The following is a 16,499-nucleotide window of genomic DNA, read 5'->3' on the forward strand; positions in this document are numbered from 1 at the left end:
TGCGCCAACCTCGACTGGGCTTCAAGCCAGTCTTTACATCGAGCTAAATTCTCTGAAAATTGCAGCATCGCAGCCCGATACTTCACACGCATTGCTTGTTCGAGATACTGTCGATGGTCCGACAGCGTCAAGCGTCCCGAACGAGACGAGCTGGATCGTCGCACAAGTAAACATGGTCTGGCATGCTTCGCTGCAGGGCGCTTCTAGTCTAGCTTCTAGCTACATATTCGCATGTACTTTCGACAAGGTCTCGATTTACTTAGCCTGTGATCTTGCCGTAAGATCTGAACACCTATATGACAATACATGCGACGAACAATACAGTGAACATACCTACCAAGACGATAGTGAACTGCAACATAGCCATCGTTTCCTGATAGCGACCATCATACCCATCTCCAATATGTACGATCAGCGTCCTCACAGTCAACATGTACAAACACTCCATTGAGCCTCGGCACAACCCTCGCGTCCCTTGCCCCACAACCCGCAGCATGTATCTCCAGCAACCCTTCCCCAAGTACCCCTCCCTTCACCTGCCCCTCTCCAACCCTCCCTCCCCTCTCAAAAAGCCATGTCCGCAGATTTCTGGGCAGGCTACGTATCCGGCGCAGCAGGAATAATAATCGGCAACCCACTCGACCTGATAAAAACGCGTCTCCAAGCCGGTCCCTCGTCCCAAATTGTCGAAGCTACATCTCCAGCTACTACGGGCGCGACGGTAGCAACACCACGGGGGTTCAAAGGACAATTTGAGAATGCGGGGACGCTCGTAAGAGGTTAGCAAGCAAATAGACACTCGAAACGGTATAAATGAAAGTGGGATACGATTGACTGACTCAACTCCTCCAGTACAGGCGCAACAGCACCCATCCTAACCTACGGCGCCCTCAACGCCCTCTTATTCATGACCTACAACCGCACACTCACCCTCCTCCACGACTCCCCCGCATCGCCTACGAACTACTCGAAAGTCTTCCTAGCAGGCGCTACAGGCGGTCTCGCGTCCTTCATCGTGAGCGCACCTACCGAACTCGTAAAGTGCCGCGCGCAGGTAGCGACCAACGCGACGACAACGAGTTGGAGTGTAGCGAGAGACGTGTGGAAGGCAGAGGGAATAAGGGGATTGTACTATGGAGGCGGGATCACGAGTGTGAGGGATGCGGTGGGGTATGGATTTTAGTGAGTTGCCTGTCTGTCCGTTGTTGGAGGACGTTGGCTGACCGCACACGCAGCTTCTGGTCCTACGAACTCTCGAAACAGGCCTGGTCCTCTCCACACGACTCCGATCGCGAAACAGCCATGAAGGTGCTGTTGTGTGGTGGTCTTGCTGGAGTCATAACATGGGCGTCGATATTTCCGCTGGATGTTATCAAGACGAGGGTGCAGACGCAAATACTGCATGCGCCGATGCGGGATGGGGAGGGAAGTGCATTGCTAGGGTCAGAGACACCCAGAGCACGATTGAGCGCTATCGAGGTTGCTAGGCATGCGTACAAGACAGAAGGTGCGGGCGTCTTCTTCCGTGGCTTGGGCATATGTAGCATACGGGCATTCGTGGTGAACGCCGTACAATGGGCTGTCTACGAGTGGATGATGAAATTGCTGCAGCAATGACACTATATCAAACATCACGAACGCGTGTAGACCACAACAAAGAAGAGCTTGAAACCGCTAGGTTACTATTCGATCTCCTCATTACATTTCGAAAGCTAGCCCTTTTGTCGACAAGGAAATTTTGGTCCACTACAGACATGCCCGTGATCAAGACCCGTAACATAATCTCTCCAAAGCTCCGTCATGTGTATACATGTGAAATGAGAGAGAAAAAGGTGTTCCTAACATGACAATGCTCATAACCAGAGCAGATGGGAACCCGTGTGCATCAGCATCTGATGCTTGCGCGTCGAAGAAATACCGCAAAGCAAGCTCCTCATACAAGGGAAAAACTGAACAGGTCTGCAGACTACATTGACCCAAAGCCTTGCAAAGGAGGTGACCTAAAGTCAACGTAGGCTCCAGGCTGTTCAGTTTTTCCCTAGGTTGGCGTGCAAGGATCACTTTACATGATCTGATCCTGGGTCAAACCACCAGTGTTCTCGGTACCCTCCATGGCATCGCCGCCGTTGCCCATGTTGGTGTACTTGACGTAGGCGAGACCCAATGGCCTGCCACCGTACTGGTAACCAGTGAACTTGGCTATGCATTGTTAGTGATGAAGAACATAGCGTATGAGAAAACTTACCGATAGATGTCTCGGCATCTCCAGCCTGGGCGAACTCAACGACACCGGTTCCGCGAGAGCGACCGTTGGGCTCATACTGAATCTCGGCACGCTCGACCTTGCCAATCGTGGTGAAGAGCTCGACAAGATCCTCGTTGCTAGTCGACCAGGGGAGGTTGCGAACGTAGATGGTGTTGCTGGGCTCTCCGCCTGCAGTAGCGTAGTCTGTGAATGGGTTGGGTGCGGCAGGAGCAGCGTTGGGGTCGAAAGCAGGGCCACCAGGGGGACCGCCAAAGCCACCTCCACCAGCGTAGCCTCCACGGCCTCCAAAGCCACCACCAAATCCGCCACGGCCACCGAAGCCTCCACGGCCGCCAAAGCCTCCGCCAAAGGCACCGCGTCCGCCGAAACCACCGCCGCGACCACCAAAGCCACCAGGAGCGCCAGCGAAGCGGTCTTCACGGACCTCTAGGTTGCGACCCTGCCAATCGTAGCCGTTGAACTGGGTAATGGCGTTGCGAGCATCCTCGGGAGTCTCGAAAGCAACAACACCGGAGCCCTTGGGACGGCCATCGGGGGCGATGTGGACGTCAGCGCGGAGGACTTGACCGTTGTTAGCAGCCTGGCGGAAGAGGTCCTTCAGATCCTGCCAGCCGACGTTGTAAGGAAGCTAGAACTCGGTCAGTACACGCTATCAAGGTAAGCAGATAGGAAGAAGAGGGTACGAACGTTGGCGACGTAGACCTGTCGTCCTGCACCACCTCCGGCAGCAGGGTTGCCGCCGAAGCCACCTCCAAAGCCGCCGCCGCGAGGCATTCCGCCGCCAAAGTCACCGCGTCCGCCGCCGGGGGCGCTGAATCGAGGCTCGGCCTCTCGGTCTTCGCGAACGTATACGAGTCGGCCCATGAGGTTCTGGTTGCTGAGCGATGCAACAGCGTTCTGCGCCTGCTCCCGAGTGGCATATTCCACGATGCCACAGCCCTACACCCAAGCAAAAGCCAGTCAACCTCCATCCTTCTCACGATCAAGACAAGCCATCATCCTTTACCTTTGACATTCCGTTCGGCAGCAGCAAAACATCTGCGAAGAGGACCTCGCCAGCTATTTCCGCATTAGCCCAGCTCTTGACGCGGCGCAGCGCGTGCCGTACCTTGGCGCATGAAGTCCTTCAGGTGGTGCCACTTGACATCGTAGGACAGGTTGCCGACGTAGACACGGCGATCTTGCTGCGAAGAATCCCTAATACTCTGCATCATTTCACCCTTGTTCTCGACAGGTCGCGATGAAGCTCCTCGGCCAGCACCGTACGATTGGTAGCCTCCTGCACCTTGCGCACCACTTTGGGGGGAGCGCGAGCGGCGTTCAGTGCGGCGGTAGTCCTCGCGACTGCGTGAGCGGCTACGGGGCGAGTAGGAGCGTCTGGAGCGGCGCGGTGAGCGAGATCGTCGACGGGGAGAGCGGTCGCGCTGGTCATAGTTGTCAGTTTCGTACGACATGATTGCAAAGTACACGCAATGTGTCGAGGCGACGAAGAGGTTCTGGGAGGTTCGGCGATGGCGAGCAGGTGCGGGCTCGCGTGGGTGATGGGGTTGAGGAGAGGTTGCGCGAGCGGGTGAGGGCAAGCAGCTCGGAGCTTGGGCAACGACAATCCGCCCGGGCGGCAGTTGCCGGCAGCGACAGTCACGTGACGGGCCACCACCCAGGCGTGAGCAATGAGCGAGGAAATGAAGGGTGCTGGCTGCCTTGGAGGGGCTCATAGGTAGCTAACACCGGTCCCCTCACCATCGCTCACGCTTACAGAGGCCCATCCAGCACTGCAACAGCCTCGCCGTTCACCTGACCTGCGCCTGGCGGCGGGAAACAGAAAGAAGAAACATGAGTACTCACTCGGTCGCTTGGACGATAGTTATCTCCTGCAGAGTCTGGTAGGGAGAGGTCAGCAGGCAACGTGTCGGGTCGTGAGAGAAAGCAGAACCGTGATGGCGCGGAGGATGGCAAAAGCTTTGGGAAGCCAGGGAGGGGAAGTTACGGCTGCGTATATAAGAGGGGCCCACTTACCCATCCTGTGTATTAGAAGTAGCTACCGGTGACACTTGCTAAAAGGCCGGCTTCCCTGCCAGCTCGAGGGCCAAGTGGTGCAGATATCACGCTGCAGAGAAATTGCCCTTCTTCCGTCCACGCCTCAATGATGACGCTGTATGGGTCCTCGACAGTGCAAGCCTCCCCACGGCACAGCACCCACGCAGCCAATCGCGTTGCAGAGGCGCCCACCGAAGGCCTGAGGGACGTCCCGGCCGGCTGGGTTGGTCGACGGAGGTTGAGGTTGCAAGACCGATCGGGAGCGCGTCGGTAAGCCTGGGATATAGCTGAACCTGTCGTGAACTGCCAGCTGTGGTCGATGTCACGCTATCCCACCTGATGAGTCTGGTTTTTTTCGGTTTCGTGGGCAAGGCAAAGCGCGGCAGATGTTATGCAAGCAAACACCTTGATGGGTGGATTGATTGTGATGGAGGGCTGTGTGTGGGTCTGTGGAGTCGTTCGGTCGCTGGTCGTGCCTTCCCCCACCATCTCGGAGGCCGTGCGCTCGTGCGGGAGCGGGTTCCTTAGCCGCGGCTTCTGTCTTCCATTCCACTATTTACTCCGCGTGGCTTCGCTGTTCAAACGCTCCAGAAATCCACATCACCTCCTCGATTCAATCGCGAGCCGATCAGCGATAGCCGGTGGTACGGCTGCCAGTAAGCACAATTAGGCCACCACAGGCCTGGACCCCTAGCCTTGTGCACTGTTACATCGTCAGATCTCATCATCGATTTGGCCCAAATCGTAACACCAACATGCACTCTCTACCCGTCCTTGTATGACCGGTTCTCCCGGCTGTACATCATCTCTGGTTGTACGGTGCGGGCCTGGACTTCGATTAACTGCACCCTGATTTCCGTTGAGGTACATACGTATACTTCAGAGACACGTAAGCTGGCCGGTCAGTTAGAGTGCAAAAGGCCTACCTGCTGCCACTTTAGAAACACCATGTTTGTCAGCTTGCCTTATCTGTTTCTCAACTCGTGCAATCAATCGCCTTCAAAACGCAATATGCTTGCTACTCGTGGACAGGTGCGAAGGTCTCTCTCTTCCTCCACCTCTCCGCGGAACGACAGAAGCTGGCTAAGCTCTTTAACCTATTCCAGATTTGTATGTGCATACTTAAAGCACGCTTACAGCTCTGGCACGGATGAAATGGGAAACTTTCCACAAACGCATCGAACATGCAACAATGCGATTCGATAATAGGGCTAACGGGTAGGCGACGTCATCGAGACAAAAGCCGAGGTTCCCCACAGATTGACATCTCGATGCATCTCAAGTTCATCCATTGATCAAGCTGCATGTTTACTCTGCATCCTTACGTATCCAATATAACAGCAGCTCCAAGAATACATTGCTTGAAGGTCTCGTGACCACAGCGTCTCTGCTATCGAAGTCAATATGCCTACCAAATCACCGTTTCCCGATGTGGACATTCCGGCCGTTGACCTCTGGGGTCTAATGTTCGACCGCAAAGACCGCGACTTCCCCGACGATAAGGTCATGTACCGCGCCATCAGCTCCGACCGAAAGTACACATTCGCCGATGTAAAAAGCAACGCGACATTATTCGGCGAGGGCCTCCGGAATCTCTGGGACTGGCAAAAGGATGACGTGCTTGCGTTGTATGCGCCAAACGACATCGACATACCGCCAGTCATCTATGGAACCTTCTTTGCGGGTGGCATTGTTACGCCCGCGAATCCAGGGTATTCAAAAGATGAGCTGGCCTACCAGCTTGAGAATTCGGGGGCGAAAGCGCTTGTCACGACAAAGGCTTTCCTGGACACCGCGTTAAAAGCTGCGGAGAAAGTCGGAATCGCAAGTGATAGGGTGATCTTGCTGGGTCCCGAGAAAGACGAGACACATCGATGCAAACACTGGACTAGCATCAGGAAGACATCGGGCGCATTACGGTATCGCAGGAGACGGGCGGATCCTGAAGACCTGTCGTTCCTGGCGTATAGTTCTGGAACCACAGGATTACCCAAAGGTGTTATGCTCAGCCATCGCAACATCGTCGCGGACTTGCTTCTTTGCCAGGGCGCTGTGGGAAACTGGTACTCATCTGCAAACGACAAGTTCCTAGGAGTTTTGCCATTCTTCCACATCTACGGTCTTACTGGTCTGGTACATCAGACACTACATCGTGGTATCGAGCTCGTGGTGATGCCTGCTTTCGATATGGAAACCTTCCTGCAGACGATACAGGAACACAAGATTACCTTCATATACGTTGCACCTCCAGTCATCGTGCGCTTGTCAAGAGATAAGATGGTGGCCAAGTACGATCTCTCGTCAGTCAAGATGATCACCAGTGGCGCGGCTCCTCTCACCAAAGAGCTAGTCGATACTGTGCACAAGAGACTGAACCTCAAGATCAACCAGGCATACGGGCTAAGCGAAACAAGTCCCATGACACACACCCAGGTATGCTCTCATGTCCCTAAGACATAACGAAGATATGCTAACACCCCCCTCAAGCCATGGAACGAATGGTACACCTCCGTCGGCAGCGTCGGAAAAATGTTCCCCAACATGACCGCAAAATACATATCCGCCTCGGGCGCTGAACTCGGCCCAGGCGAAGCAGGCGAGCTCTGGCTCAGCGGCCCCAACATCTTCAAAGGATACTGGAAGAACGAGTCCGCAACCGCCGACGCCATAACTCCAGACGGCTTCTTCAAAACAGGCGACATTGGCTTCCAAGACGAACAACACAACTTCTACATCACCGACCGCGTCAAGGAATTGATCAAATACAAGGGTTTCCAAGTTCCGCCGGCGGAGTTAGAGGGGAAGCTCATGGAGAGCGAACTCATTGATGATGCGGCGGTTATTGGGGTGAATGATGAAGAGCAGCACACTGAGGTGCCGAGGGCGTATATTGTTGCTTCGAAGGCTGGTGCGGGGGAGGCGGAAGCGAAAGCTATAGTTCAGTGGATGGATAAGAAGGTTGCGAATCATAAGAGGTTACGAGGGGGCGTGGTGTTCATTGATGAGGTGCCGAAGAGTGCGAGTGGGAAGATATTGAGACGAGTGCTTAAGGAGAGGAGTAAAGATGATGTGCCCTTGGGTGTGGTAGTTAAGGCTAGACTATGAGCGAAGAGGGTCTCACTGTTATGTTAGCCTGTATACTGTCCTGCGCCGCGCCGGCTTCATGCCTCAAAGAAGCAAAGCTGTAATGTCAAAACCGTGATGCTACAGAGAGGAGAGAGCATAAATCGTTTGGTGGGGCATGGCAGTGACTCGAATTATGCTCATCACAAGTAGCAGCAAGCATCTTGGTGCTTCATACCAGTATCTCTCGATTTGCACACATGTGATCGTATCAGGGCAGGCTATTCCATCGCCAGTACATGCTCACTAGATATACGTTTTCGCTAACATACAAACACCCAAACCAGAGCAATGGCCTCGAGACCAGCTATCTAGAACAAGTCGAGCAAATCCTGGTTGCTCTTCTTGCTTTGCTCGCCGCCTAGTTGCTGTGCCGGTGGCGGCGGTTGGTTGGTATCCATGCTCATGCTCGCGAATCCATTCATGATGTCGTCGTTGCTCATCTGTGCGGCCTGGGCTGGCGGGGCGGCGCCGCCTCCGTCCCCGAACAAGCCTAGCAAGTCGTCCATGTTCGATTGTTGTGGAGCAGGCGCGTTTGTGGCTGGAGATGCGACGCGTTGCGGGGTGCCAGCGAGTCCTTCGAGACCCGATGAGCCATGTGTGGGTGTCTTCTGCATTGAAGCAGGCGCGGAGCCGTCGAAATCGATATCCAAAAGGTTCTCCACATTTGAAGGCGCTTGTCCGCTGACGGCGGCAGCTGCAGCAGCTGCCGCAATTGGGTTTTCTCTTGCTTCTTCCTGTTGCTCTTCAATGGCAGCCCGTTGCATGGCCTCTGCACCAAATCTGCCCTGTCCAAGGAAAGCCTCTGGTGGCTTGTGGTAGACTGAAGCCAGAGTTGATAGTTCTGTGAGTAGCGTCTCTAGTAGTTGAGGAGGCAGTGACCGTATTGTGGATGTGATCGGGGGTTTGTCGGAGAGTACAATATCCTATTCAAAGTTAATGTCATGATGCGCAGCGTGATAGACTAACGTACCTTGGTGATCTGGGGATCACTAGAAAGCAGTCGCCAATACACGTATGCTCGATCGCGGATATCTGGGTTGTCGTTGTCTGCGGTAGCGGCCTGCAGAACCTTTGTTACCAAGCCTTGTGCTTGATCTGGCTTCTTTAGGAAAAGCTTGACAACGGCTGTGAGTATTTGAAGTTGTGTCTGATGACTGTTAGCTTCCGTAAGTACATCTTGAGGGCAGACGTACTTGAGTGAACTCCTCGGCAAATGTGTCCACGAAGTTCGACAAAATCTCACCCGCGTTGTTGATCTTCTCAGCGTACTCTCCGACAATCCAGATCAAAGAGGCTCTCGCGTTGGGCTCATCCAGCTCGTCGATGCACTGGCAGAGTGTCGGTATTATGCCTTCGTAACCGGGGTATTTGCGGAAAATATCCTTGATGACGACGATTGCTTCCTGCACGACGTAGTTGACTTTGGTGTTGATGAGGTCTAATAGTGTGTTGACGCACTTCTCGCTTGCGCTTTCGATCTTGATCGCGACCTGCCCGATAGCCTTCACGGCTCGTCGCACGAAATCCATGTCCACCTCCATAGCGTACTCTTTCAGCTCGGCCAGTAGCTGGTCGACGTTCTTGTCGTTCGCTATCCGCACCATGATTTCCAACTTCTGCATCTTCAGGTATGGCGGGTCGTTGTATTTGCAGAAGAAGACGCGCATCTCTTTGCTGAGGATATCCGATTGCTTCTGGAGGAGTAGGTCGATGTTTCGGAGCGCAACGTACTGTACTTCAGGAGCGGAAGATACGAGCGTGACTATAGCATGTTAGCGACACCCCTGTAAACCTCCGTCGGCAACATACCTAGTGGGGGAGCCATCTTCTTTGCATACGACTTCATCATCTCGGGAGAGATGTTTCTCATGTGCAGGAAGACGACCTTGACAGCGGCCAGCACCACACTCGGGTTGACGTGCTGGAACTGTGGAACGACTCGCTCGCAAATGTGCTCTGCCTCCTTGACATCTGCCGGCTTGTAGTCTGCTAAAGTGGTGAGCAGAGTGACTCTACCCCACTCTGTACACTCATTCAGCGCCAGAAGCATCTTCTTCAGCTGTTGTGACGATATAACCAGGGCCTTGGTTTCCGGTGCTGCCTCCTGAATCTCCACCAGTGCAGTGACCGAGTTTGCGACGACCATGGGGTTCGGGTCGCCAACCAGTTCCTGCAGCTGCTCCAGGAAGCCGTTCTCGATGCACATGGACGGGGCGAGGTCGAAGAGCTTAGCGACACAAAGTGCTGCTGTTTTCCGTACGTACGGAGACTCGTCTCTGAGTGTTTTCCGTAGCGGTTCCTCCATATAATCTGTCATTTTATCGACGCGGATACAGCCCATTGTTCGGATCGCCAATGCTCGTATGAGCGGGTTTGCGTCTTCGGAGTCTTGTACGAAAGTGTTTACGGCGAGAATACAGAGATCGGGGTGTGATTTTGCGTAATTCCTAAGTATTTGTCAATTCCCACCTGCCTCGCAACCAGAACTTGGACCTACATGAGGTATAGATATACCAGCTTCTTCTGGTCAAGGTCGGCAGTCGCAATGTTCTTCAGAACGTCAGGGAAGAGGGCCGAGACATCTTTACCCAGCGTCATGGACATGATAGTCTTCTGAATGGCTTCTTTCCTGCCGCAGTCTTAGTATGCCCCCAGTGTAGTCCTCGCAGTTCCAGGCGCTCACCGTTCGTAGGCATATTGAGATCTGATGCAATGGTCAGCTGTGAATCGCGATCTGGCTCTTTGGGAGATTCATACACCAGACCCGCCCTCAATTCGAACGTCTCTCCCTTTCGCGGGGGCGCAAATGCGCCTCTTATCCTATTAACGGCCATCTTCGTAGGACCGTACAGGCTAATCGCTCAGCCAAACCCCTCCGACTCCGGCTCGTAGAATCTGGAGCCTACTCCCCTACAAGGCCGAGGTATTGGGAAGCGCAAACTTCTTTGGCGATTTATCTTGGGTGTCGAGAAGTCGGCGTCTCTGGATCGAGGGGCGTGGGTGAAGGTGAAGTGCGGGTTGGGTTAATGTTGGTGGAGCTTCGCGATTGCCAGACTGCCACCTTGATGATGCGGTCTGTGCGCCGCCCCGGGCCCGCAGCCATGCATCGCATCTGGCCCAGCCCTGCCCTGAAATGCTTCTACGCTCCCGCCCTCATCATCGGCGTAGCAGCATGGTAAGTCGAATGCAACAACCAACACGAATTGTATGACGCTGAGATCTGACTTCGGGATCGCAGCCTTCAAATTTACCTAATCTACGTCGACTCTTTGTGGAGGCGCGCAGCGAGGCGGAGGAGAGCGCGTACTCGAGGAAGGCCGTATGCTTTCTCTATCAGTATCAGTTCGGTCATCTGGTGGGCTAACACAATAACAGTTTTACAACCTTGCCATATTCATGTCATCAATCGCTGTCTTTAGCTTGGTCGCTCAGCGAATGGCTTCTGCAAAGGCTATCGGTTCATGACCTGAGAACAACACCACTACATCATCAATTTCATGATCAACCCATGAGACAGGAAAGAGAAGCACGGCCCTTTCTCTAAGAATGCAAGAGCAAGCTGTTCCCGTTGCGCTTTATTGTGGATAGACCTGGCGGCCGGCGCTTACTTGAACAACAACCCACCTCGGCGCTTCAGACAGCGATTCCATGAGTTCAAGTCAACCATCCGCCAATCAATTTAGTGTCGGATGAATTACATGCCCGTTACAAGTAGGTGAAGCGCGAAGTGATACTATGCGCCCTACTAGTTTCCGACTCACCTGCATGTAACCCTGAGATGCGGCACAGTAGCTACACACCATAGCAATAAGAGGTCATGATGCTTCTTGCTTTTCAATCCATGCTCCTGGAGAGTTGTCGTTCTTCCATTTCACAGACATGTTTCGCTCCGCGCCCACAGCTCCCCTAGCTCAAGACAATGACACAAAACACCAGCCCCTCATTCGAGCGTCAACAACATTCTACGACCGGATCGTCACTGACTGGTGGTGGTGGGAGCTACTTAGCTGGGTCGTCAGTTTCGGCTGTATGGCGGCTATCATAGGTGTGCTCTGGTATTATGATGGCAAACGGCAGCCAGAGTACTTGGTGACAGGTATCACGCTCAACGCATACGTTGCCGTCTTCGCTGCGGTCTCTAAAGCAGCATTGATACTACCGGTCTCAGAAGCCATTGGACAGTTGAAGTGGATTTGGTTTCAGAAAGAGGCAGCGTTATGGGATTTTCAGGTCTATGACGCCGCTAGTCGTGGACCTTGGGGTGCGGCTCTGCTTCTTATCAAGACAAGGTGCAGGTTAGTATACCCCAATCAAGACCATGTTTTTTAAATAGCTGATCTGGATGCAGACATTTGGTGTCTCTTGGTGCACTGATCACTGTTCTTGCGCTTGCTTTTGAGCCGTTCTTCCAGCAGATCGTGGCCTACCCGGAGAAAATGATCGCTACCCAGCAGAGCACAACTTGGGCTGCAAGGAGTTTTGTGCCCGGATATCTACCTATACTGCGCAAGTTCGCAACCGACCCTCGTTCAGATCCGACCATGGTCGCAGTGATTGATACCGCGTTCAATTCTCCAGAGACTGGTATCAGGTCATCCACAGCCACATGTCCCACCGGAAACTGCACCTGGCCCTCCTATTCAACGCTTGGTGTCTGCCACGAGTGCCATGATGTGTCGTCCATGCTCGAATACCAGTGCGAGAACAATACACACCTGGATCGTGCGACAGGCTTCAGAGAAGCCTTAGATCCTTGTGGATTCAAGGTCAACAACACGTTCCTAGTTGGTTCTACGGGTCTTGTTGGTCAACGTCAAGTGACTAGTTTGACAACACTGATTGTTAATACGTCAAATGTTGACTCCCGATTCGACCCCTTCTTGAACACCACCAGATTTGCAGACGTCACTCTCCCCATCGCGGATTTTTATGTTGGATACACCCCTGGCGGCCCAGCTGCCGTAATGAGAAACGAAACGCCGGTGCTGATGGAATGCCTACTTACTTGGTGCGTGCAAACTCTCCAAGCTCAAGTCAACAACGGCGTCCTCGAAGAATCGGTCACCAACTCCATCACAATACAGCCGGACAGGTATAGCGCATCATCGCCGGTCGTTGCTGCCCTTGGAAATGAGACCTTTAGCATTGTGAACCAGACTACGGAGCTCCTGCGTGACTGGATATTTTCCGATCTGCCTCCCACACTTGACCAAAACCCGGCATATCCTTTTGCTCCTGACACGGGTGCGTGGAATTTCCACCAAGTCCCACCGTACGACTTCGAGGGACCTCTTGCCAATCTTAGCAAAGCAATAACAAACAACTTGAAATCGCGTGGGCTTGGCACCGTTCCTATCGCAGGTATAGCGTGGACGACGGAGAAGATCGTTGAGATACGTTGGGAGTGGATTACGCTGCCGGCCATTTCGCTCGTCGGAAGTCTGGTCTTGATCTGTGCGACCATACTGGAAGGACGTCGGACTCAGGCTCCTGTGTGGAAATCCTCAGCGCTGGCTACTTTATTGCATGGACTGTCTGAAGAAACCCAGAAGCGTATTGGCCCTGAACTTTCCTCTAGTGAGACGGAAGCAATCTCCAAAGCACTAAAGGTGACTCTCTCATCTCGGAGAGGTGATGCGCGTTTGGTGGCCTCATGACCGATCCGCCGTATTTGTCAACCCTCTGTTCGATGTCCGCCGGTTGACGCAGACGCCCGCTTGAGTATCTTCGCTTGGTAGAAATGGGTCACCAGGTTCCTCCAATTCACCTCCCAGGTCCATATCTTCCTGTCGTCGTCCCAACAAAATTTACCCTTCACGCCCACCGATACACCAGTCAAATGGTTCTTCCCAATATTGACCCAGGGCGGCGCTTGTTGTAGTCGCGCCACTTGTAAGCTACCCGCACGCCTAAGCTCATCGACGCTCTTCATCTCTCCCAGTGGCCCAAGTGTCTCCGACGACACAAGAACTGCGCGCTGCCGATCAGCAGTGATGCTGTCGAACGAAAAGATGATCCTAGATCGCGGGATAGGGTCGCCAGGCCACTTCAGTGTATCTGTTGCGGGATCGCGACGAGGAAGCGCAAGGAATATTGTGATATCCGGAAGATAGGTGGACATGAAATGGCGTTCAACATAGTCCTTGAATTGCGAAGAGACTAGACGCACGTTACCCCAGAGATGGGAAGCATCGCGGTGGTCGGCGTGTTCCAAGATCTGCAACCAAAGCTCTGTAGGTAGTGCGGGGGGTGTTGATCGAACTTCGCTGATGCTTTGATTCATATGGAATGATTTTTTCACGAGTTGTAGAGTCGAAAGAAGAGTCACCAGATGTGATGTTTCCAACAGGCTTCCTGCGTCTATCGATATAAGTTGGGCGATCTATGAGTCATCGTTGGTGGCCTATCCGATGATGCGGCCGACTTAGCGAATGCATACGCCACCCCAAGGCTCTTGTTATACTCTACGCAGAGGATAATACGCCTTTGACTCATAAAGGGGTTAGGTCTTTGCTATCAATAGTCACTGAAGGTGTACTTTGGTATGCGGAGTAGTTACGATAGCTTCGAGGTCCCGTTATATCCTGGCCTTGCAATGTAATATGTATTCGTAGCACCCAACAGTATCACTGACTAATGTCATACTCGTTCCAGAAAATTATCCTTGGTCAGCTGGTACTTCATCGGTCGTGGAAAGCATCGGGTTCGCTTGGTGTTGTTACAACCAAGCCTTAGTGGGGGCGAGAGCATCTTGGGATGACGTCGCCGATGTTACAAGATGCCGTGTTGCGGCATGTTCGTGCCTGATCGTCGCATGGTGTCCTGAGACATCCAGGTTTCGACACCTTCAATGCATTCATGCGTAAGTAATCAAGTGCCAGACTGCTTGCGACACAAGATCTAACAGAGGAGCAGGCGAGGTAACGTGAACGAGCAGAAATACAATAGAATAGTTTTACATTTCATCAATACTAAGTAGGCGCCAGAGAAGGAAATAGCGCCCTCAGAACCAGTCCAATGAAGCGCTTCGCTTCAACCTCCGTAGAGTGACCTTCCGTGCCCCTCTAGGGAACAGAAGTACGATCTATCTTGCAATTGTCGTCAAAGAGGAAAGTACCATTATAGCGTCCACTGCTTCAAGCCTCAAACCTTGTCAACCCCAAACCTTGCCGTCAACTCTCCTGTTCTCTCGATCTTCATGAAGTGCCTAGGCGACGAAGTCACGTGCGGCAAAGCTGCGGCGGTTGAAGCGTCCGCGTCCACGTCCACGACCGAAGCCGCCGAAGCCGCCCTGTCCTTGCTGGCCGCCTTGACCGCCCTGCTGGCCTCCTTGCTGGCCTCCTTGCTGGCCTCCTTGTTGACCGCCCTGCTGTCCACCTTGCTGTCCACCTTGCTGGCCGCCCTGCTGTCCTCCCTGTTGACCACCTTGCTGACCGTTGTTCTGACCGTTGTTCTGGCCATTGTTGCCGCCGTTGTTGCCACCGTTGTTGCCGCCACCGCCGCCACCGCCAACAGTGAACCTCACACAGTCATCCTGAGGACCACGTTGAGCGACAGGCATGACAACAGGCTGATGGTTGGAGGCAGAGGTGATAGAGCAAGCACGGTAGTTACCGGCAGGGAGACCAGCCTCGAGCGTGGCAGTGAGAAGACCATTGCCGTCACCAGCGTCGTTGATACCCTTGAAGAAAGCAAAGTTCTGAGCATCAGGAGGGTTGTTGGCGTCGTTACCCATGTCCTGGACGGAGATATGGGTGTGGCCAATGACGTTGCCTCCCTGAAGCGTCTGCGGGGCAGCGTAGTAGGTGTTGTCAGGGTTGGTGAAAGAACCGGCCTCCAAGTTGGTGATCTTCACGGAGAAGTCAATCTTCTGGTTTTCCTGGATGCCTTGTTCGTTGTTCTGGGGGCTGGTGAAGACCGCAGAAATCATGTTACCAACGGCAGGAATATCTCCCATGACTATCTGAAAGTTAGCACCTATCTCCTGAAGCAGGCTTGAATGGCTAAAGCTTACCGATACCGTTGCAGGATCCCTCCTTGACCTGGAGACCGTTGGTGAGGGTCTTGCCTTGGCAGAAGTTGATGAAGTTGGCTTGGTCACTGGTCAAGTCAGCAAGGGATCTGTACAAAGACGTGCGTGCCAACATACGTGAGGGACGCGGCTTGTCCATCTTCCTGGCCCTGGTCGAATCCATCGGACTGACTGGCGGTTTGAACAACATCAGGGTTGAGGGCCAGGTTACCACCACCACCGCCGTTGTTGCCTCCGTTGTTACCACCGTTGTTGCCGCCGTTGTTCTGACCGTTGTTCTGACCGTTGTTCTGACCGTTGTTGCCGCCGTTCTGGCCGTTGTTTTGTCCGTTGTTGCCGCCGTTCTGACCGTTGTTCTGACCGTTGTTTCCACCTTGGCCGCCAAACTGGGCATTGGCAACACCGGCTGCAAGCAGCATAGGGATGAGGGTTGAGAAGCGCATGATGATAGCTTCAGGAAAAGAAGTTAAGATTGATAAAAGAGTGGAGTCCGGCTAGCGGTGGATTACAAAAAAGGCAGATACGTTCAACGTAATCTGAATGAAGAATTAAGAGGAAGAGAAAGGAATGTAACCCTCAACTGCAGAACCGGAGTTTGTAATGGAACAAGCGACTGATGATGGTGAGGAAAGCAAGATATCTGAGGAATCGCATTGCCTTAAGTCCTTGGCGAGCGAATACAAGGCAAAGAGCAACCTGGTAAGGCGGCTCGTGGTTCCTCGGGCATGAAACCCACGATGAAGGCAGAGACGTCTCAAACCCACCCATACCGACATCGATAACGTCGCGCACGGGGCGCTGGCATCAACTGGCGCCCTGCCACTGACTGAGGCTGGCATGGCAGCCTCTCCGGAACGAGAATGCGCCAGGCATTGAAGAGGAGGTCCGAGAAACGGTTCGTGTAAGAGGTGTGCAAGAACCCCAATGGCGCTAACCCAAACGAGATGCGCTAGCCGCCTTTCAGGCTCGAGCCAGGCATCTTCTAAATTTTGAGGAGGACACGCTCAAACTCCTATGATGCCTTCCCATGCGCCATAA

The 16,499-nt window shown here is 53.5% G+C and overlaps 4 protein-coding genes across 4 annotated transcripts; 1 reads left to right on the forward strand and 3 right to left on the reverse strand.

The window, feature by feature from the left end:
• Positions 1–2,062: 2,062 nt before the first annotated feature.
• J4E92_004207 (uncharacterized protein) lies at positions 2,063–3,720 on the reverse strand (the record flags this gene model as incomplete). Its single annotated transcript, XM_051495598.1, has 5 exons — positions 2,063–2,199; positions 2,246–2,894; positions 2,954–3,205; positions 3,273–3,325; positions 3,375–3,720. The coding sequence occupies 5 exons, from the start codon at positions 3,718–3,720 to the stop codon at positions 2,063–2,065; spliced, it is 1,437 nt and encodes a 478-aa protein (XP_051354617.1).
• A 1,987-nt stretch (positions 3,721–5,707) lies between these two features.
• J4E92_004208 (uncharacterized protein) lies at positions 5,708–7,408 on the forward strand (the record flags this gene model as incomplete). The annotated part of the gene is made up of 2 exons (XM_051495599.1): positions 5,708–6,736; positions 6,791–7,408. 2 exons carry the CDS (start codon positions 5,708–5,710, stop codon positions 7,406–7,408), a joined length of 1,647 nt encoding a protein of 548 aa, XP_051354618.1.
• Positions 7,409–7,737: 329 nt separating this feature from the next.
• On the reverse strand, positions 7,738–10,263 carry J4E92_004209 (uncharacterized protein; the record flags this gene model as incomplete). Its single annotated transcript, XM_051495600.1, has 6 exons — positions 7,738–8,352; positions 8,400–8,576; positions 8,623–9,191; positions 9,239–9,876; positions 9,927–10,068; positions 10,113–10,263. The coding sequence occupies 6 exons, from the start codon at positions 10,261–10,263 to the stop codon at positions 7,738–7,740; spliced, it is 2,292 nt and encodes a 763-aa protein (XP_051354619.1).
• A 4,373-nt stretch (positions 10,264–14,636) lies between these two features.
• J4E92_004210 (uncharacterized protein) lies at positions 14,637–15,904 on the reverse strand (the record flags this gene model as incomplete). Its single annotated transcript, XM_051495601.1, has 3 exons — positions 14,637–15,388; positions 15,444–15,529; positions 15,579–15,904. 3 exons carry the CDS (start codon positions 15,902–15,904, stop codon positions 14,637–14,639), a joined length of 1,164 nt encoding a protein of 387 aa, XP_051354620.1.
• Positions 15,905–16,499: the final 595 nt, after the last annotated feature.

Source organism: Alternaria infectoria, assembly GCF_024043175.1.
Source record: "Alternaria infectoria strain BMP 0036 chromosome Unknown scaffold_5, whole genome shotgun sequence".
NCBI lineage: Eukaryota > Fungi > Ascomycota > Dothideomycetes > Pleosporales > Pleosporaceae > Alternaria > Alternaria infectoria.